This window comes from Homarus americanus, unplaced genomic scaffold (assembly GCF_018991925.1).
Source record: "Homarus americanus isolate GMGI-L3 unplaced genomic scaffold, GMGI_Hamer_2.0 scaffold24260, whole genome shotgun sequence".
In the NCBI taxonomy this organism is placed as follows: Eukaryota; Metazoa; Arthropoda; class Malacostraca; order Decapoda; family Nephropidae; genus Homarus; species Homarus americanus.
In genome coordinates, this window is record NW_024721079.1 from 6,166,726 (window position 1) to 6,189,201 (window position 22,476).

Below are 22,476 nucleotides of genomic sequence, written 5' to 3' on the forward strand. Positions count from 1 at the left end.
TAGGATCCGTTCGTTATAGCATACCCCACTGTATTAACTGTGAATATAGTAAAGAAGAATATCAACAAGAAGCGTTCTGGTGACAGAATTCCCGGTGATGATCGTAAAAGAAAGGAAATAACACTTGAAGAGAAGATCAATTTTATCAACCTCAAAATCACCCTTCTCCCCCATCAAGTAAAGTGTTACATTTACTGTATGATTTCATTATTAGATATGAATGTAACATTTATTTAGACTGTGCTATCCTTTGTGTTAGGCTAACTACTAAATTTTTTCGATTTTGAGTAATCTGCACCTAACCCTATTTTCTCCATAAGCCCTGTTATTTCTATTACACGATTTTCTATAACACGATATTTTACAAGAACACAATTATCGCGTTATAGCAGAACTACCTGTAGTATATATTTAAAAAAATAAAATACAAAATTAAATCCAGTGTAAAGTTCCTGGATTTGCTTTTACACAAATATTTATAAAATTAGTTTACCATGAACAATAATGTTTTCTATATTACAATATGCCTATTTCAAAAGTGCAGTATTTGAACAAGTTACTCAAATTTAATTTAGTCACTATTAATTTCAGACTGTAGAAAATAATGAATGAATCAAAAGTCTGGCCACAAATTACCTTAATTCATAGGCAAAATAGATTCATAACCCCAAAAAATTTACATATAAAGAAAATTAATTGTACAGTACAGGCCCCCCCCCTAGTTTCACAGATTTATACTTCGCGGTTCTCGGTTATTTGTGGATGACACCCTGGATGTACCCAAGAATGTCTGTGGGTAGTTTTAAAGTTGCCGTAATTTTTGCGGCTGGGACAGGGAGCCATTCATTCTTGAGACAGTAATTTTCTTCACCTGTATTGTAAATATATGTGTGTGTGTGTGTGTGTGTAGACATACAAATAAATATTAATGGGAAAATACTCTCACAAATAATAAGAAACAAATTTATTAAAAATATGAGTCTACCCTCAAGTCCGTGCTCTATTACAGTACTTTCTTAATAGAGCACGGACTTGAGGGTAGACTGTCACGTTTTTAATAAATTTGTTTCTGAATTATTTTCAAGAGGATTTTTCAATTATTATTTATTTGTATGTGTGTGTGTGTGTGTCTACACACACACACACACACTTCATCCTTGACCACCGAAGGGTCAAGACGTACCTGGCGCTGCTCTGGCAGCAGCCAGGTCAACTGTTATGTTGGCCCATACCAACTCCCTCTCCTGAACCCCTCCTCCCCACCGGAATATCAACAAGTTCTCGCCATAAGTTACTATTTCATTTAGGAAAGGAATAGAACCAGTGTTGAATAGTGGTGAACAGTGCTACCCAAGCTAACCTTCACAAGTTTACACAGTGAGGTCCCAGGTACCCAGTGATAACTGCCCGTGAGACTCAACAACACCAGCTATGTGTTAATCCGTCCACGATAGGGAAGCCTGGGACCACACCTCACTCACTTGAGTGAGTGAGGTCCTGTGACACCAGACCACGTGATGTACCGATGATGCTACGACACCACGTAGTAAATGAGTTGCTACAGCATCAGGTGAGGTTCCTCGTAACACCATCTGTGAGGGAATTACTATACCATGTCAAGCCCCTCATAACACCATCTGTGAGGGAATTACTACACCTTGTGAGGCCCCTCATAACACCATCTCTGAGGGATTACTACACCACGTGAGGCCCCTCATAACACCATATGTGAGGGAACTACTACACCACGCAAGGGAGTTACTACACTACATGTCTGCTGTTCAACACCTCAGTGCAAATGATCTACGTGACCTCCACTGTAGACATTAATTGTACGTTCACTGTATGTTCCTTTAACTTTCTCAAATGAAAGCTTTTGTTAAATCACCAATGTATGTAATAAGTCATTTATGTCCAATGAATATTTTCAGCCTTCGTGCTGCAGAACTATTTCAATAAACCATTAATTATTATTTATTATTATTATTTATTATTATTATTATTATTATCATTATTACACACACACACACACATACAAAACTACAGGTGAAAGAAATAATTGTCCTAAGGGAACACACAAAAAGGGAATACACATTTCTTTGTAAGCCCCTCCCACCTCGGTCCGCAAATGTTATTCACAGATTTGGCAATTCACGGCCATTTTGAGAACCTAACCCCCACGAATTTAGGGGGCGGGCTGTACTTGCAGATTAATGACCATGATGATACATCTGGTGTATCAAGCTGAAAGAGCTTCACACAAATGAAAATTTTCAACGTCACTAATTGGGATCTATATTATACGGTAATCAATTCATATTGTTCCTGCAGTTCTCAGCACTGTGCAGAAGTAATGTATACTGTACATGTACAACCACCAAATTCTTGCAGAGGTTGATTTATCTGCTCTCTCATTACACTGACACTTCAATTTCATTTCAGTCAGTTACCAAAATACTGTCATCCACTTCACTAAAATGGCTGTTCAAGTGAGATGCCCATTCATGTAATGACTGCTCCTGAAAAAGGATGTTAAAACTATGTAAGTTAAAACAAGTAATGTCTGAAGAAAGAGTAGCACACTTACTGTGCATAATAATAAAGTATTTTAAATACAATATACAATAAATTGGAGGATTAAAAAAATATGACAATGCTAGCTAACATTTGTTAACATCATTAACAACTTAAGATGCCAAAGGTGTAACCTAAGCTCTACACTTTGTACAAGCAAAAAACGTTTGTGTGTGTGTGTTGCAAAATGGTGACCAGTTCAGATAGATAATCTTAAAAACTCAGACAATATTTGCTTTACTTCCAATCCAACTTGTCACTGTCAATTTCTTAATTATTGTGCAAAAATGCTTTATTTAAACAAAAACTGTACAGGTACAGTAGGGTCAGGGTATATTGTGATTTTTATAATGATTTTTTTATATCGCGACTACCAAAATTATCGATATTTTCCAATACAGTACAGTATATAGTGATAAATTTATTCATTTCGCGAGGGAAATTGGGCAGGAAATATTTCAAATGTACCGCCATGACAAACAAATGTGCTATTTGCTCACCAGCGGCGCCACCGTAGCTGCTCACTCACACATTCACGCTCGCCCTGGTCGCCCGCTCAGTCTTTCTGAGTGAGTGACGAGTAAGCAGCTGACTCTGCTGCAGATTACGACTTCTAAGGTGAGTGTAAATGGGTTGCTAGTGACTTGAAAAGTGAAGTGAAGAGAATGGAAAAGATTTAATATTTTAACTAATATTTTTGGTTTGTTCATTTATGTAGGTGTCGGATTGTCAAGTGATGGTGGCAGTGTGGCGTCTGCTGCCAAGTCTTCTGGTGTTCCTGAGATGGTGCGTCAGCTGCCGAGACTGGTGTTCCTGAATCTGGTGTTCATTGATATTGAAACAGTCTGTTGTTCCCGAGTCTATTTCCCCATGTAATTATATATACAGGTATAGCAAACATTCTTGGACCCTATCTCGTGATATATCCCGACCTTACTGTACTGTACACCACAATTCATACCTAATAAATAAAACTGAAAGAGGACCTGTATCCTAGTGATCCAAATATGGAAAGATATTGTTTTTGAGGTTTGTTTCACTGAAGGGTAAGAAATAAAGTCTCTGATTCTTGGGACAAGTAACAGAAATTAATATTTTGAAACCTAAATAAGCAGAACATTTGCATGCAGATTTAGTGATCCCTATGAATAAACAATTGTGGCTTACAATTGGAAAAAAAAAGTATTTTTCAGGAAGGACTCTTGAAGAAACGGGAACTGAACAATCGTGTTGTCTTGCTAGGGTTGGTAGGCATGATTGTGAGACATTTCCTACCTCTTATGGCTGGCCTAATTTAGTTATTTCATTCAAAATATAAAATTACTTTGTTGCAATATGATTGGTGAATAACAGTATGCCCCATGGGCCTTTATCAAAAACCTTCATTTGTGGTGTCATTTTTGTTTCGCACAAGAATTATAAAGACAGGATTTTTACAGTGTAAATAGCCATATCTGCATAAAGATTATAAATCTGATTCAGATGAGGGGTGAACAATCATTATTATAGTGGGAGTTAAAGCACATGAATGAAATGAACGGCATATAAAATCAAGAACAAGGAATAAAGATACATTCGTGTAAGAGAACATGACTGCAATTATCATAATGCAGTACTGTATGGAGGAATATACGGAACTTGGAAAGTGTTCAGTTAGCTAGGTGTACAGTAGGGTGGTCCAAAAATTAGAAGTTGGAATTTTAATTTAGACACATGTCACCCTAATACCTTTACCCCAAACATGTCTTCAGGCAAAATTTCAGTTCCTTATCTCAATATTCAGGGGTCTCGCATTTTGTGAGCAGTGAGGGTGAACTGCTCTCTGAAGAGGAATATCTTAAGAGCATAAATGGCCTTTGCCATCCATCTGGCTTGGTGGAAGGCCCCAGGTGCCCTGATCTTCACACCTCCCTCTGGAATTTCCCACAAGAAGGTGTATGACAGGACAAGGAGTTCCTTGTAATCGTCCCTGAGGTGAGCTAGAATTTTTGAGACTAAAATAACTAAACATTTTGCGGGACCCCTAAACATCATCCAATTTTCTTCAAATTTTATAAAAAGCTACACGAGTGTACATGAAGTGCAATGAGGGCACCATGTGCTTGCTTGGTTCAGACAAATTTCAAATTTTCACCCTATAATTTGGACTACCCTATGTACAATATATGTATAAAGCCTACATATGTTGTATCAATTACGTGAGACCATATGCATGTATGTATGTGCTGTTACCATTACTTTGTATTGTCCAGCACCTGGCAAACTACCGCGCCATCCAAATTACCGTCAGGGTAGTAAACCATATCAACGTGGGTAGGTCCTGTGGCTCACCTGGCAGTCTTACCAGTCTGTCCATGCAGAGCACAAGTCTGTCCCATGCTCTTGCCTCTGTACTGATACTCCTTCAGAATACTCCAGTCAACTAATTGTCTTATTACTAGTCAACTCTGATCAGAACTATGAAAAACAGGGTTGAACAGAAGAGATATGATGGGTTATTTGAAAAATATAAAAGGTGGAGACAAATGAAAAACTATGCACTTGAAGGAAGTACAGTGAAGCAAGTAACTAGTCATTGGGCAATGCTAGGTTTTAGTAGGTTAACTTATGAAATATTATGAGATTGATGAAATCGGTTATCTGTACCACTGTATTTGGTATAAGTACAGTAACACTATCTGTATACATGTAATAGGTAACAGTACACTTGAACCTCTTTAATTTGCCTTATGCTAATATGGACTTTCTGATTACAGTATTAAAAATGGTTTTGGTCATGGGTTTTTTTTTTAGATCCATGTTTGAATTAACCCATGTGTCCGACAAGTTGCACCTTAAAAGTTCCATGAATAAATACACAGCCCAAGAGGAATGCTTTGTCCAAGTACCCTTGTGCAGGTGGGACTCAATCAAGGTGAACAAATCTTCAATTTGCAGGTATCCCTTGTTTAGCGTTAATTCACTGAACCTAATAAATAATCAGCCGAATTAAAAACATGTAAATAACTGCTTAAAACAAAACTGTACAGTACTCACAATAGCAGAATTTCCATTATTCTTTAAGGTATTTGTTCTTGCTGATATATTTGAAAGAATACCAGTTGAGTTCTGAGATAAATTGGTTTTTGTCTTCACTTTCTTGGAGGCACTCTTAGACTTCAATGGCTTCTTCCTCTTCTGTTTCTTCTTTATTACAGCTTCATCCTTTATGTCAGAAGCAAAGTATGAAATTACATGATATACAAGGTCACATACAAGGGTAAAACTCTTGGCCTTGACTTTTAATCCTGTGGCCCCCAAATAAGCTTTTGCACAATTTTGACAGAATATGATGATTCTTACTAAGTTACAAGGAGAGTCGGATGTAATTGTACAACTAGATGTGTATTTTCATGCTGCCCTCCTATTGCCTCTTCTAACTAGCTCCTTATATTTCCTACTTCAATGTCCAGTACCAAATTGCATGTTCTGTAGTTCTTGTTTATCACTATCAATTCTGGGGTTCATAGGGTTCCACATTTGCACCACCTCTTTTCCTATTTCAAATGAATGATCTTTCTGTGACAAGCAATTTCATTTATTGTTACTGAGATGATTCAACTCTTCATTAATCAATCACTCTGACAGCCCCAGTTTCGCCAGTCAACAACAAACATCCTCATCTATACACATAACTGATAGGGGTGCATCAAATTTGGGGTATTTCAATGCATGAACTAAATATAATAACATACTGTCAGAACATCATTACATAACAACACAGATTTTAAACAACAGTTTTTCAAGCCTTACCTTGACAAATTTCATCAGAACTTCAGCCAAAACTGTTGCATGATGCATTTAGAATATAAGTCATGTGTGTACTGGGTGTTATGCTATGGCACTTTGACCTCTTGATTTGGTGAAGTAAAAGGCCATCATAATAACCAATAATAATATCTGTCAGCCGGAATCCCTCAAACCTGGAACTCTCCAATTTTCCGAGGGGCACATTTACTGGAAAATTTCGATAAAATTTTCCCAATACCCGAAAAATTCCGGGGATGAGGGATATTTTTCCCGGTTCTAGAGATGATGTAATGGGCAACTTCAGGAACTTCTGAGAAAATTTTTTCATAACCAGAAAAATTCCAGACTAAGAGATTAATGCAGGGAGTTTTAATCAACATCTTCCGTTGACTGCGGTTTGTCGTGTTAACAACCATACAGGGTAGTTTTAAATGCAAAAGACCACACACTGCAGTGCACAATGGAGAGGGCCAGCAGAAAAACAAACTTCTATATTTTACGGCATATAAGATGCACTTTTTTGTCTGAAAAATGGCTAAAAAAAATCATCCTGCATCCTATATGTGAAGTTGCATGAATCCCCCAGTTGCTGTCTTCAGTAGGCTAAATTCTACCTAACCCAACTCCAGAATTATAAATATGTTATTACAGTACAGGTTGACAATCCCTTATCCGAAATCCTTGGGGCCAGATGCATTTCGGATTTCGTAATTTTTCGGATCTCAAAATGGTTAGGTTAGGTTACTTTTTTTTTTTACAGGGATCAGACCACCCGGACACAGGTCACTGACCCACATTGGGGCCTGGGGGGGGCTAAAATATAATAATAATAATAATAATAATAATAATAGTAATAATAATAGTAATAATAATTCATAGGTCTAGGTCGTGTTTCTCACTTTTGATCTTTTTTCATTCTTGTATTTCTTTATTATTATTATTATTGTTATTATTATTAATTATTATTATTTTATTATTATTATTATTGTTATCATTATTATTTCATTTTTGTATATTTTTTATTAATTTTTTTTATTTACTGTGAATAATTATTATAATTATTATTACTATTACATTTTCACCTCCCAGGTCCCGATGTGGGTCAGTGACCTGTGCCTGGGTGGGCTAAAACCTGTATATATAAAAAAAAAAAAAAAAAAATGCTCCACAAAAGACTCGGTTTTCAGAAGAATTTCGGATAAAGGGTTGTCAACCTGTACTTACTTAAACACATTATTACTAGTTTTAATTAATTACAAAATAATTATTGTACATTAGGGGGCAGTGAAATTTTGCTCAAAGCTGCACTCTTCAGGCATTGTTCCTTATACATATCTAAGACTTCATGCCAAATTTGAAGCTGATATGTCGAGGTTTAGTCTGCCGCATTTTCTACTGAAATTTTTAAATTTACCTACAGTACTAGCCAAACAGCCGCTTTGGCGGTGCAATGTTCTGTTCAGTGTTTATCAACTTTTTTTTCATATCTCTTATTTCATTTAAGTTGTCTTGTTGCAGATGAGTATGGTGCTATGTCTATATTGATTTAAGAGGCAAGAAATTGAGATGGCTAGTTTAGATAATTTGACGTCACTCTATTTTGATGGTAAGAAGACCGCCACTCGTGTGATGATAAAGAATGAGAAGACCGAGAAATGGAGTTCGAGGATGATGGTGAAAGATCATTATGTCATCATGGTTGAGCCTGGCAATGAATATCTCACACATGTGACTCCCAAGACTGGACACGGAAAGCAGATTGCCAAAACTATTCACGAGTTTCTGGTGGAGAAAAATCTAACCCAGCAGCCCATTGTGTGTGTTGGTTGTGATGGAACCAATGTAAATGTAGGATCAGAAAATGGAATCATTCATCATCTTGAAATGTTACTTGGTCACCCGCTCCATTATTTCATATGTCAGCTTCACGGAAATGAGCTGCCTTTCCGCGCAGTTTTTTATCACTATGATGGTAAACCAAGTGGTCCTGAGCATTGGCGTGGTCCCATTGGAAAGCAGATCAAGGAGTCTTTGTCTGAGCTTCCAGTTGTCGCCTTCCAGCCAGTCAGTTTCCCTGATTTCCCTGTGTTTAATGATGAAGTGGAGAAAGATCTGTCCTGGGATCAGAAATACCTGTATAGGATTTGTAAAGGAGTTATCACAGGTGTTGTTGAAGATGACTTGGCTGCTATTGAGCCAGGTCCTCCCTGTGTGTCAAGGTGGAACACCTTATGGAGTAGAATCCTCAGGCTGTATGTAGCAACATCAAGACCCAGCCATGAGTTGAAAAGAATTGTCATTACAATAATAAAGTTCAGTGCCCCAATGTGGTTTTACATAAGATACACCCTTACGTAACACACGGCTCAAGGAATGTATTCCAGTCCCTGCTATATATGAAACACCTGAATAGTGAGGAGGAGACGATAGTGAAGAAGGCTGTCCAGAGAAATGCATACTTCGCCCACACAGATCAACTTCTTCTTGGTATGTGTGCAGATGAGGACATGACTGTTAGAGAAAAAGCTGTCTCAATGATAAGAAAAATTTGAGAGGAGAATCAGCAAAAGGAAGAATGCACTGGCAGATCTGAAGAGGAGGAGGAAGATTCTGATGCTGCTGTTGACGAGAATTTGTTAAACTATACTGATGAGGAGGGTAAAGATGGAGATGGGAATGAGGATGTGCCTCCTGTAGTCAACATGAGAAAGGTGGTGACTCCGAAACTAAAGTGGCAAGCAAAAACTATCATTCCATGATTAACTGGAGGAATGAACTCAAGACTGAGCCTCCTTACATTGCTTCTCTGTCAAATCTACAGGTTAATGACATTCTTGAGACACCATTAGTGGTGCCCAAGTGGCCAAACAGCACTCAGGCGGTCGAGAGAGGCATAAAAGTGATGACTGAAGCTTGCACTGAAGTGACGGGATACGAATCGAGAGATGGATATATTAGGCAAAGATTATTGTCTAGGAAAATGATGCCAAGGTTCCGCACAAAAAAGAATTTCAATATGAACTTGTAATGATTTTCTATACGGTGTACCTGTAAAATAACATGTGAATTAAATCGATGTCACCCATGTAAAATTTATCATTATCCTGGAAAACATTAAACAACACATAATTTTTGGTATACACTAAAAGTTGACAAAAAGTCGTTCGCGATGCGGCAGGGTAAGTATGCATGAAATGGCATGAAATTTTGCACAGGTGTTTGTTACAGCCATACAAACGATGCCTGAAAAGTGCAGCCTGCAACTCAAATAAAAGTGTTTTTTCCCTGCCCCCTATTGTACATATAAAAAGCTCAATTTATAACTACTGTACTGATGATGATAATCCAAGATGATTCATGTCCATATGGTAGACATCCAATTCTACAGAGATAGCTAAACAGTAATTTTTTTTTACGGGGATTAACCCACCTGGGCACAGGTCACTGACCCACATCGGGGCCTGGGGGACGAAAATGTAATAATAATAATAATAATTCATAGTAAATAAAATTTATAATAAAAAATAAAAATTGGAAACAAAATAATAAAATAATAATGATAAGAACAACACTGTAATAATAATAAAGAAATACAAAAATGAAAAAAAAAGATCAAAAGAGAGAAACAATATATGTATGTTGTGTTGTCAATAGCAAGACAAACAATTGAGACCCTGCAATTGTATGTAAATGCAGCAGACAGATCAGCAACCTGAGACTTGGTCACAATTTTCGTGATGCCATACAGCAGCAGGGTCTACCATTAGACAATACATTATGTTTCCAATATCTTCCCAGGCAGCAGTACCTCCAAGTTTGGCGGGTCTAGGACAACTCGCCGCGGCCGACTGGCCGCCATATGGAACTTTTTGTTGACAACCTAACCTAACCTTTGAGAGCGCAAAAATAGGCGTTTGCAGTTTACCCCCAGTCCGCGGCGGCCAGTCGGCCGCGGCGAGTTTCCCGCGGCCAGTTGGGCTGCGGCCAGATGGCGGCGGCCAGTTGTCCCATTCCCAAGTTTGGCAGCTGCCTACTACCCAAAAACTCTGAACTCTCACAAGCATTACAACCTATTAATGGCATACCTGCAACATTTATTTTTAATTCTACAATACAGTACCCGATACAAATGAAAATTACAGATAACTCTCTTTTCACATTTGCATCTGTTAACATCACTGGTGGCATTGTAGCTAATAGCTGATCTTCGTTACCCCTCTTGGTAATTGTTCTGTTTGTTTGATCGGATATGGTATTTATAGTAAATACGATTTATGAGTAAAGAAAAACATAATGGAAATTTTATAATCCTGTTTTTTTCATAAATGTTTTCATGGCCCATACAGTATTACGAAATCTTCAAGAGCCTTGTGTTTTGTTTTACTGCCAAGTCCAAGCACATCTTAGAGAATTTACTCAGCATTTTAAAAGTTTTGTGATTTTTCGCCTGGAAAATATAAAAAGGCCAGTGTTTGCCACCTCCGGCATCCCAACAACGCGAGTAAGACAACCCATAATGCATCAATATATATACAGGTACATGGTTTTCCGGCTCTGGAGTGACTAGCAACCAAACATCACAGCCAAAAGCACACCCAAACAATTGCTATGATAAAACCTAAACTTCATATGATGTCCACCATCCTTTATGCATTTTCCTCTCAAACATCATATGGTGTCCTGGGTAAACTAATTTAAATATAGCGCACACCACAAAACCAGGGGTAATTATATAATTTATACAAAAAAAAATCTGCAAAATTAAAAACACATGTATCAACTTGTTAAGTGTACAAGATGTGACAGTCATGTACAGTGATCCTCAGTGGTTTGTATACAGTGAATTCTCCTGTAGAACATTATTTTGAAATCTCTATACCTCTCCTTTGTCTGCACACGTATTTGCAGTTATTTTTTAAACAATGAAAAGAAATTACAATAAAAGCTTAATTAAATACAAACTCACCTCTTCGGTTTCAGTTTCCGTGGCAGTGCCTCCACCAAAGTCCCTTAAGAACTTCCGACGTGCTTCTTCTAAGGCATTCTTGTCATAAGATTTTCTTGGGGGCTGAAAGAGTCATACAAAAAAAGTTCAGATTCAACAAACTGATGATCCTTTAATCCAATCTTGAAACAGCTAGCTAATAAATTATTTTCATGAGTTATACAGTACAATACTGTACAGGTGGAGCTCAACATTTGCAAGGGTTACATTCCTGGAAAAATTAGATCTGGGACCAGACTAATGGCAAAGCAGGCTTGTTAGGAGAATCCGCTTTCAAGGAACTTAATATTTAATGAGAATAATAAGAATTGGAGAATGCCACCGCAAAAATTCTTATCAGCTGACTGCCAGATTTGTGGCTGCCACTGCGCCATTGCTGTCCGTGTGTATGCCGTGACATCACATCGACAGGGAGTGCAGCCACAGTTACATACAGTATAGCCATAACCCACCACCTCAACACATTCACTGTACACACCAAGGCTCTTTATTTTTCTTATTTTAGTTTTATATTATATTTTCTCTATGTCAAACCCACATTAAAGTACTGTATTGTAATGCTTTTCCAAAATGTTATTTCATTACAAGTTAACAACAGGTGAAGCAGACGGACTACCGCTGCTGCACCCATGGCCACTTTGTAACATAAAATTTTTTAATTTTATTTTCTGTCATCACTTTACCACTTTTCTTTACTCCACCATCATTTGGAGATAACGTATGTTTAGGAGCCATACTATTTAAGGGTTTGTCTCCCCCCCCCCACCCTCAAAAAAAAAGGAGCAAAAAGTGTATCAATATGGACAGCACAGCTCATTGCCCAACTACAGCTTACAAGAGACAGTGCGGAAGATGCAAGAGGGAGCCATGCTACGTTAACGTGTTAACGAACTGTGTAAATTTGAATTTTCTGTGCTCGGCACATACATTAGTCACATTTAGTTTTGCGTGTATAACTGAATTTGTTTTGGAGGAGGACTTACTGTACATAATTTCTAAAATAAGGAAAAAGATACTGCTTAGTGTAATACAGTACAGTACACTACTGTACAGGGGTATATGATACAGGGAATAAGTGGAACAAGGGATTCCCTGTATACCCTGAGGTATGTAACTGAAGATTTCACAAAACCCAGAGTTGTAAAGTACCAAAATAATTTTACTTGAGTACTGTACTCGAGTAAAATTTTTGGTTACTGTATTTACCTTTTTAAAAATTACAGTAAAAATTTGTTTTAATACTTTCACTTAAGTATGGTTTTCTAATACCTTTACTCCAATACAATTGAAAAAACATGCAAATTAACAAAATATATTTTTAAAGAATTAATTATTAATCACAGCAAAAGAATTGTGTGGGTGGAGCCGCGATGGGTATGGTGTGGGGAGACACCACGCACTCACATACACTAACAATAGGCAGAGCCATCCCTAGGGTATAGCAACTGGTGAGACCGCCCCGGGCCCCGCGGCCCTTATCCCACCCAACACCAGAATTAGTGACCTCGTTAAGCTGAACTCATCTTACCACCCAGATTCAGCAGTCCACCTGAAGGATCAGTGACCAGCACAGTTTGGCAATGCATCTGCTGACAATGTCATTCTTTACTGTGCTCTCTCTGTCGAAGAAGAGTGAGGATGTTGACAGAGGTCAACTGTCAGTGTTGTCGAAACTCTGTATCTCCAGTCGTCAGTAATTTGTGTTTTATATAAGCTGTATTCTTGTGTTATTCTTACCTGACTGAAATATTACCTGCAACAGCCTTCTAATTGTCATAACACTGCAGGAACACTTTGAGGGTGATCAATTTGAGAACAAGCGAGTAGATGGCAAACGGAAGCTCAAATGGACTGCAGTACCGACTCTTTTCTCTCACCAGTGTTCCCAAGTGTTAGAAATCTCCATTTATGCAAAGCCTCCCTGGCTCTTCTACAGAAGAACATATGAAAAGCTATGTTCAATCTTATCACACATACTGTGACATGCAACCAAGTGATAAGACATTGAATGTCTGTAAGTTTCCATGACAAAATTATAGAGTACAAGTACTGTACTGTATTGCCAAACCAAATATCCACAAATTTTATATATTTGCAATTAATACTATCTATCTATCTATCTATAGATAGATAGATAGATAGACAGTCAAATAGATAGATAGATAGATGGATAAACAGTCAGATAGATTGATAGACAGATAGTAATTACAAATATATAAAATTTGTGGATATGTGGTTTATCAATACTCTATAATTTTGTAATGGAAACTTACAGACATTCGATGTCATATATATATATATATATATATATATATATATATATATATATATATATATATATATATATATATATATATATATATATATATATATATATATATATATATATATATATATATATATATATATATATATATATATATATATATATATATATATATATATATATATATATATACAGTATATATATATATATATACACAGTACAGGAGAGAAAGAGAAAGAGTGGATTCAAGATGGCGTCAAATCTTGAGTTGTCGTTACTCTCAATAAACATAAAGAACTGCCAAAGAAAACTTATCAAACCAAAATATTTTTATCGTATACCCCACATTTCTAAGTAAAAATTTCTAACATAAAACAACTGGGATACATAAGAGAGAAAAATTACTGTGATAAATCACATCTGAGAGCACAAATAACTCCCTCAGCAGATATTAAAGTAGTACAGAACGTATACATTATTAGGTCACAGCAAAAAGTTGAAACCACAGACATCAAGGTTGCAGATGTTGAGATCCACCTGTATAAATCTGATGATCTAATAGTTTAAATAGAAAGAAGCATACCATTAACAATATATCTCAGTAACAGTGAAGAAGTGACTGCTTTTGAACTTACCTTAGAAAAAGACTTTTCTGGTGACTGATACTCATTTTCTTTGGACAGATACGGAGACAATTTTGGGGAGCTGTCCTTCAAAGTTGGCTTAATCTGCTTTTCTTTACCTTTTAGATGATCCTCCATCACCTCATCTTCATCAAACAATACTGATATGTCACCACCTTCACCAGTACAATCCTCATTTTCAGCTGCAAGAAGACTCGATTTATTCGTCTTTCGCTGGCTTTTTCTTGGACTTACTTGACTGCAATGAAGATTTTCTTTATCTTCTTTTTGCAAAACAAAATTTTTACCATACTTAGTTTTTTTTAGTGTAGGTTTTTTGGCATACACTGCACCTGAAAACCTTGACACAGACGACACATTATGGCCATCAGCAAATACACTTGATGAACAAATATTAGATACATAGCTTGTATATCCTGGTCGAAGTGGGCCCCATGAGAAACGTGATGGTCGACTTGATGGGCGACATTCCATATGAACTTCTGATGTGCCAGTTACTTCCAGGCACGATGACAATCCCGACCGTCTCACAGGTGACAAATTTAGGCTACTCTTTTCAAAATCATGCTCACTGTCTTCAAAGCCAAAACAAATAGCAATATCCTCTTTCAACGTCATTGGAACCTGCTCCTCAAGAGGCTCAACACTAGATTTTAACATATTTTTGGCTCTAGGAGTAGATGAACCTCCAATTAGCTTAGAAATGTGTTTGGATATAGCTGGAGTAGGTAATACACTGGCTGATGTCATTGGGACCAATCTCAATGGTTCTTGCTGTGGAGCAACAAATGAACTTGCAGTTTCAAACTCATATTCTTCAGTAACTTCACTTTCAGGAGTATCAGTAAACTCTTCACTATCATGAGTACCAGTAAACTCTTCACTATCATGAATATCAAAGTCATTATCAAAATTATCTTCTGCTGCAACACTGGTTCCTGTGGATTCACCATCTGTTCTGTCATTACAAAAAACAGTGTTGTCACTCGACCCATTATGGTTTCCTGTGGATTCACTGTCTCTCCTGGAGGTGGGGGCATTCACAGGCTTTATCAAGAAAGTGGACATAACTCTCTTCCAATTTGGGTCAGTTGTTAATAGTGCCAACTTTGTCCTCGGTCTAAATTTTGTGCGCCTCACTTTGGTTCTCGTTCTAGTTACCCGCTTTTTCTTGGCTACTTCTTCAGATGGGATAAAATTAAATTCAAAGACATCTTTGCTTGCAACCCTCAAAGACTTTCTTTTTCCAGGGGTTCTCTTAGGCTTTTTCTCCACAGCCCATATCGGTAATTTTTCTTTGTTGTGCACACCATCAAGAGGTTCTCTTCCCTTCACAGTTATCTGCTCTTTCTGGACACCATTTGATGGTGCATTTTCATTGGCAGATTTTCTATTGTTCTGCTCCTTTAGTGGCTCCTTTTTATTTCTTGTGTTTCTCTTGTTTAACACATCACTTGGTGGCTCCTTTTTATTTCTTGTGTTTCTTTTGTTTAACACATCACTTGGTGGCTCCTCTCCATTTCTTGTATTTCTGTTGTTTAACACATCACTTGGTGGCTCCTTTTTATTTCTTGTGTTTCTCTTGTTTAACACATCACTTGGTGGCTCCTCTCCATTTCTTGTATTTCTGTTGTTTAACACATCACTTGGTGGCTCCTTTTTATTTCTTGTGTTTCTCTTGTTTAACACATCACTTGGTGGCTCCTCTCCATTTATTTCTGGTGTTCCTCTCTTGTTTAACACATCACTTGGTGGCTCCTCTCCATTTCTTGTATTTCTGTTGTTTAACACATCACTTGGTGGCTCCTTTTTATTTCTTGTGTTTCTTGTTTAACACATCACATTTCTTGTATTTCTGTTGTGGGTGGCTCCTTTTATTTCTTGTGTTCTCTTGTTTAACATTTCTCCTCTCCATTTCTTGTATTTCTGTTGTTTTAACACATTTCACTTGATGCTCCTTTTTATTTCTTGTGTATCACCTCTCCATTTCTTGTATTTCTGTTGTTTAACACATCACTTGGTGGCTCCTCTCCATTTCTTGTATTTCTGTTGTTTAACACATCACTTGATGGCTCCTTTTTATTTCTTGTATTTCTGTTGTTTAACACATCACTTGGTGGCTCCTCTCCATTTCTTGTATTTCTGTTGTTTAACACATCACTTGGTGGCTCCTTTTTATTTCTTGTATTTCTGTTGTTTAACACATCACTTGGTGGCTCCTTTTTATTTCTTGTGTTTCTCTTGTTTAACGCATCACTTGGTGGCTCCTCTCCATTTTTTGTATTTCTGTTGTTTAACACATTACTTGATGGCTCCTTTTTATTTCTTGTGTTTCTCTTGTTTAACACATCACTTGGTGGCTCCTTTTTATTTCTTGTATTTCTGTTGTTTAACACATCACTTGGTGGCTCCTTTTTATTTCTTGTGTTTCTATTGTTTAACACATCACTTATTCCTTTTTATTTCTTGTATTTCTGTTGTTTAACACATCACTTGGAGGTTCCTTTTTATTTCTTGTATTTCTGTTGTTTAACACATCACTTGGAGGTTCCTTTTTATTTCTTGTATTTCTGTTGTTTAACACATCACTTGGAGGTTCCTTTTTATTTCTTGTATTTCTGTTGTTTAACACATCACTTGGAGGTTCCTTTTTATTTCTTGTATTTCTGTTGTTTAACACATCACTTGGAGGTTCCTTTTTATTTCTTGTATTTCTGTTGTTTAACACATCACTTGGAGGTTCCTTTTTATTTCTTGTATTTCTGTTGTTTAACACATCACTTGGAGGTTCCTTTTTATTTCTTGTATTTCTGTTGTTTAACACATCACTTGGAGGTTCCTTTTTATTTCTTGTATTTCTGTTGTTTAACACATCACTTGGAGGTTCCTTTTTATTTCTTGTATTTCTGTTGTTTAACACATCACTTGGAGGTTCCTTTTTATTTCTTGTATTTCTGTTGTTTAACACATCACTTGGTGGCTCCTCTCCATTCTTTGTGTTTCTGTTGTTTAACACATCACTTGGTGGCTCCTTTCTACCACCACAATTTGCTGCTGAAGTTGTTGACACTTGTGCTGGAACTGTGGATTTTAAGATAAAGCATTACAGAACTATTCTGAACAGAGAAAATTTCAACGAATATTACACTAGAATAACAATAACTAGACTGTAACTCTCCTATGAATACTATAAATACGACAGAAAAATACTTTAAGAATGATCTGGTCTTTGCTTTAAAACATAACCATCTCAGTTCCAAGCAAATCTTAATTAATATTTATTTTCATATATTAAGAAAATATGAATGTTATTTACTTTTTTAATGGAAGTACAGACACTCCAAGGTTTATGGAAAGGTTCTGTTCCTGGACCTCATCTGTAAGCTGAACTTTCTGTAAACCAAAAATAACCCTTCCATAAGGTAAACAGGTACTGTTATGAATCACAGATGGCGTCTCACAAGGGGATGCGCAAATAGTTGTTACGCCGTACTGTACTAGTTACCTTCCGTAATTACAGAAACTCTTGCACAACCCGAAATTTTTTATAATAGGACTTATGGGAGGCATTCTGTATCCTCGAATTTCTGTAATCCGAGCATTTCGTAACCCAGGGAGTGTCTGTATAATATCCTACTTTCTAACTGCCAACAGTCCCCGGACCACACGAGTAGATTGGGGACCACTGCGTGTAGAAGATAGGTAACTATTATTTTAGGTTAGATCTGGTTGTATGTTGTAACAGTAGCTGTTAAATTAAATTTTGTAGGTAAGGTCAATTCTGAAAGACGAACTTGATAATACACAGAACCTGTTAGAACCTGACCTTATAGGATGACATTGTGAAATCATCAGGAATTTCTTCAGACATATCAACGTCAAGAATGAAATATAGAAGTAATAAGGATATAAAAGAACGAAGAGTTAGAATAATAGCCAACGTATATACAGTACAATTATTTATGTTATTGTATGTTATTGATACTCTGGACAGATTTGTTTAAAAAGTCACGACCACACGGAAACAAAACCAGTATGAGTAACGTAACTTGATTATGTGTCAACCAATATTCACACTATTACCCAAATGTAGCCGCAATGAAGTCAAATAATGGTCCTACATGAATAAATCGGACTGCCAATCACTTCTCGACTAATATTTGGTGTCACGAAGTCACAAAAAATTGGTAAACTTAATTTAATCTGAGTTAATAGATCGAATGCATGTACCTAACCTAACATAACCTAACACAACTCAGATTAAATTAAGTTTAAAATTTTTTTGTGACTTTATGACACCAAATAATAATCGAGAAGTGATTCACAGCCAGATTTACGCTTGTAGGAACATCATTTGACTTCATTGCGACTACATTTGGGTTCATTTGGGTAATTACTCGCTCCCTCGGTGCAAGCATGCAATCTATTAACTCAGTTTAAATTAAGTTTTCCTATTTTTTGTGACTTTGTGACACCAAATACAAGTCGAGAAATGGTTGGCAGTCCGATTTATTCATGTAGGACCATTATTTGACTTCATTGCGGCTACATTTGGGTAATTAGTCGGACCGTGTGTGTGTGTGTGGGTACAAGCTGTCTCGTAAATTGGGTACGACTTGACATGTTCTAATGGGTACGATTTGCTTGGGTACAAGTTGTCATCACCCATAATTTTTTAGATCTCATGGTGTTCTCCCAACCTCAGTAAAGTGTCCTAAGTGTAAGAACGAACGTAAATATCTTCAAGACCAACCTGAACTAATCTCAGAATCCAACGGCGAACCAGAACCAGGCCAATAAGGTAAGACATAAGTGATTCCGTCATATGGTGGGTTGGGTTGGATTAGGTTAGGTTAGGTCAGGTTAGGTTTGGATTACATGCCAGTTTTTCTGGGGTTTTTTTTTTGTATTCGCTTGGCCATATTTTTTGTCGGAAAACGGCCCACCCAAAACCCCCGATAACTAAAAAAAAAACAAGCAATTTCCGACAGAATTCAAGGTCAAACCCAATCAAAACACAAAAATACACTATAAAAACAGTTTTGACTTTCTAACAGAGTTGTGTGCACTAATGCAAATTTACCTTATAGTGTGTTTTACCCAAATCTGATCCTTTTACCATACAGTCTGATGGAAATTCTGGTGTCCAACAATAATGCAGGGTCAAATACTAGGTGTTCCTGTACTACCAAAACACAGCTTGGAACACTAGAAATTGTTTGTTTTACGGTCAAAAACGTTTCCTTTACATATCACAACTATCAAATTATTTCTGTCAACCTCATAAGTACTCGATATAATATTACCTTCCCCAAATGTTCCTCTTCTAGTTCTCATTTTGACGTAGCTCCCAAAATGCCTTCACATGTCTACAACTCCACCATTCAAACGTTGTCTTCCTTCTGGGTGTCTGACGCGTTCTTGTGCGCATGCGCTTATTGACATTATCGTTGCCAATAAATCTGAATTATTTAATATTTAGCTATTCTATTCACTTATTCAACTATCTTGTTACTACACTTTTCAAAAATTAGAAACCATTAGTAATTTATATTTTTTCTACCATTTTGAATCAGTAGCTTTCACTATTACACGAAGGAGTTTTACACCATTTGGCACCGCCTAATCTGCCGTGGCGCACAATGTACATCAGTCTAGTGTTACTAAACTACCACGAATAGAAGCGAACTGCTGAGCAAAAAGCTTTTTACGTCTCAGATAAATATGAATTCTACAAGAAGCTATTAGCTAAAATACAATGTATTCGCATCAAAATCAAATTTGCGATATGCTTGAAAACTTCCTTAGTCGTAAAACTAGATGTTCGTATCGCGCGGTTAACTTTTACTTTTTTTTACTTTTACCTTCTTCGCCACTTATAAGAACATAAGAAAATAAGGAGTCTGCAATAGGCCAGTTGGCCTGTGCATGGCAGCTCCTGCCAAGAGTTATTACCACTCTCTATCATCCATGAATCTATCTAGCCTCCTTTTGAAACTTTCCAGAGTTCCAGCACTTACTACAAAGTTGCTAAGCTTGTTCCACTCGTCCACCACCCTATTTGTGAACCAGTTTCTTCCTATCTCCCTCCTAAACCTAAACTTATCCAACTTGAATCCGTTGCTCCGAGTCCTATCCTGCTCGGATATTATAAGAACTTTATCTATATCCCCTTTATTGATTCCTTTCACCCACTTAAATACTTCTATCATATCTCCCCGCACTCTTCGTCTTTCTAGGGAATGCAAGTTAAGTTTCTTTAACCTATCCTGATATTGAAGGTTTCTAAGTCCCGGAATCATTTTTGTCATTCTTCGCTGCACCGACTCTAGTGAATTTATATCCATTCTATAATACGGGCACCAGAACTGAACCGCATAATCGAGGTGCGGCCTAACTAGCGCAAGATATAGTTGCAATAAGACCTCTGCACTCTTGTTACTTACACTTCTAGATATAAAACCCAATACTCTGTTTGCCTTATTTCGAACATTAACGCACTGTTTTCTAGGCCGTAGGTCCGGGCTTACAAGTACCCCTAGGTCTCTTTCACAAGTCGACTTCTCTAGGTTGATGTTGTTAAGGCTGTATACATTATAAGTCTTTGTTCTTCCAATATTAAGTACGCTGCACTTGCTGGTGTTGAATTTCATTTGCCATTTTTCAGACCACCCCTGCAGTTTATTTAGATCCTCCTGTAATGCATTTGCATCCTGCCCTGAATTAATTTGCCGCCCAATTTTGGTGTCATCCGCAAACTTGCTTATGTCACTGCTGATCCCAGTATCTAAATCGTTTATGTAGATTATGAACAAGAGTGGGCCTAGTACTGACCCCTGGGGAACCCCACTGGTTACACGGCCCCACTCAGATTTAACACCATCTACGCTGACCCTCTGCGTTCTATCGGTGAGCCATGATTTTATCCAATTTAAAACTTTCCCCTCGATACCATGAGCCTTAATTTTTCTCAGAAGCCTCTGATGCGGTACTCTGTCAAATGCTTTGCTAAAGTCTAAGTAAATAACATCGTAATTTTCGTCATTATCTACTACCTCGAAGACTTTCCTAAAAAACGTTAGCCGCTTGGGCGATCGGTTACGTCTCTGTTGGTAGTTTAAACTGACTACTTTATCCTCTTCGCCACAAATCGGTTCGAGGGATATATTCCTTGGAAACATTAATTCCTATGAAATATTTGTCTTAGTGTTCGTGTAAAGAGCGTATAATGACAACGCCATAGAGGTAGCTTGTTGATGTAGATTCGTAGTCAGATTGAAAACACAAAAACAATGAAAAGTAGGAAAGTTACAATTCTTCCATTTTTCATTTTATGATGGGACTCTGCAAGGGCAAGACATCGATCAAGTACGCACCTACAGGTAACCGGTATATGATTTGTAATGTGTGTGAAATCTTAATAATCAAATACCTGTATATACCATTTTAACTAATCCTACTGACGACAATACAAACTTTGAAATTTTATTTGAAAACTAGATTTCTTTTCTGCCAAGTTTTACCTTACATAATAGAAAAATATTGGTGACCTTATATTTGTTTGTGTAATAAAATGATGTCAGTTAAGTTTATCCTCTTAAAGGTGAAATATATTCCTAGTATATTTGAGGTATTGTATTGTAATGTAAATCTGTAAATCAATTCTAAATCACATAAATGTTCATACTACAGTACTGTATTACAGGTTAGTAAAGGAGCGGAAGTGAATATTTGGAAAAAAAACGGTGTCACTCTATATATATATATATATATATATATATATATATATATATATATATATATATATATCTTGATAAAATCACACGGGAAAATGGAAACAACGGAGCACCTTAGCTTTCGTCTTTATTCAAGACATCTTCAGAGGCAACTGGATTACATGGACAGAGAGAGGCTTAAATATACAGGGTGACCTTAAAAACATGAGGTCAGGTCATAATGATGTCATCCACTAATCCCCACAGCCCACACCAACACACACGTAGAGCTTAAGAGAAGGGGGGTGACGTGACTAGTCAGGTCAGGTCAAAAATAAGGGACCCACAAAATAACTATCATACATCTAGATCAAAGGTTTTCAAAGCATTTTTAACCTTGGGCCACTGACAAATAAATTTATGTAAATTTATGTCGCCCTGCAGTAATTGCATGTCGACTTCCTGGTGCCGCTTCATCCCCTG

General features: G+C 37.0%; 2 protein-coding genes across 2 annotated transcripts; both read right to left on the reverse strand.

The window, feature by feature from the left end:
• Positions 1 to 1,967: 1,967 nt before the first annotated feature.
• LOC121861483 lies at positions 1,968 to 16,729 on the reverse strand. The gene is made up of 5 exons (XM_042359268.1): positions 16,258 to 16,729; positions 14,270 to 15,982; positions 11,330 to 11,431; positions 5,611 to 5,778; positions 1,968 to 2,519 (listed from the first exon to the last, which is right to left on the reverse strand). The coding sequence occupies exons 2-5, from the start codon at positions 15,344 to 15,346 to the stop codon at positions 2,439 to 2,441; spliced, it is 1,428 nt and encodes a 475-aa protein (XP_042215202.1). The 5' UTR covers positions 15,347 to 15,982; positions 16,258 to 16,729; the 3' UTR covers positions 1,968 to 2,438.
• LOC121861353 (probable serine/threonine-protein kinase dyrk1) lies at positions 16,728 to 19,692 on the reverse strand. The gene is made up of 2 exons (XM_042359002.1): positions 19,585 to 19,692; positions 16,728 to 17,359 (listed from the first exon to the last, which is right to left on the reverse strand). The coding sequence occupies exons 1-2, from the start codon at positions 19,613 to 19,615 to the stop codon at positions 16,728 to 16,730; spliced, it is 663 nt and encodes a 220-aa protein (XP_042214936.1). The 5' UTR covers positions 19,616 to 19,692.
• Positions 19,693 to 22,476: the final 2,784 nt, after the last annotated feature.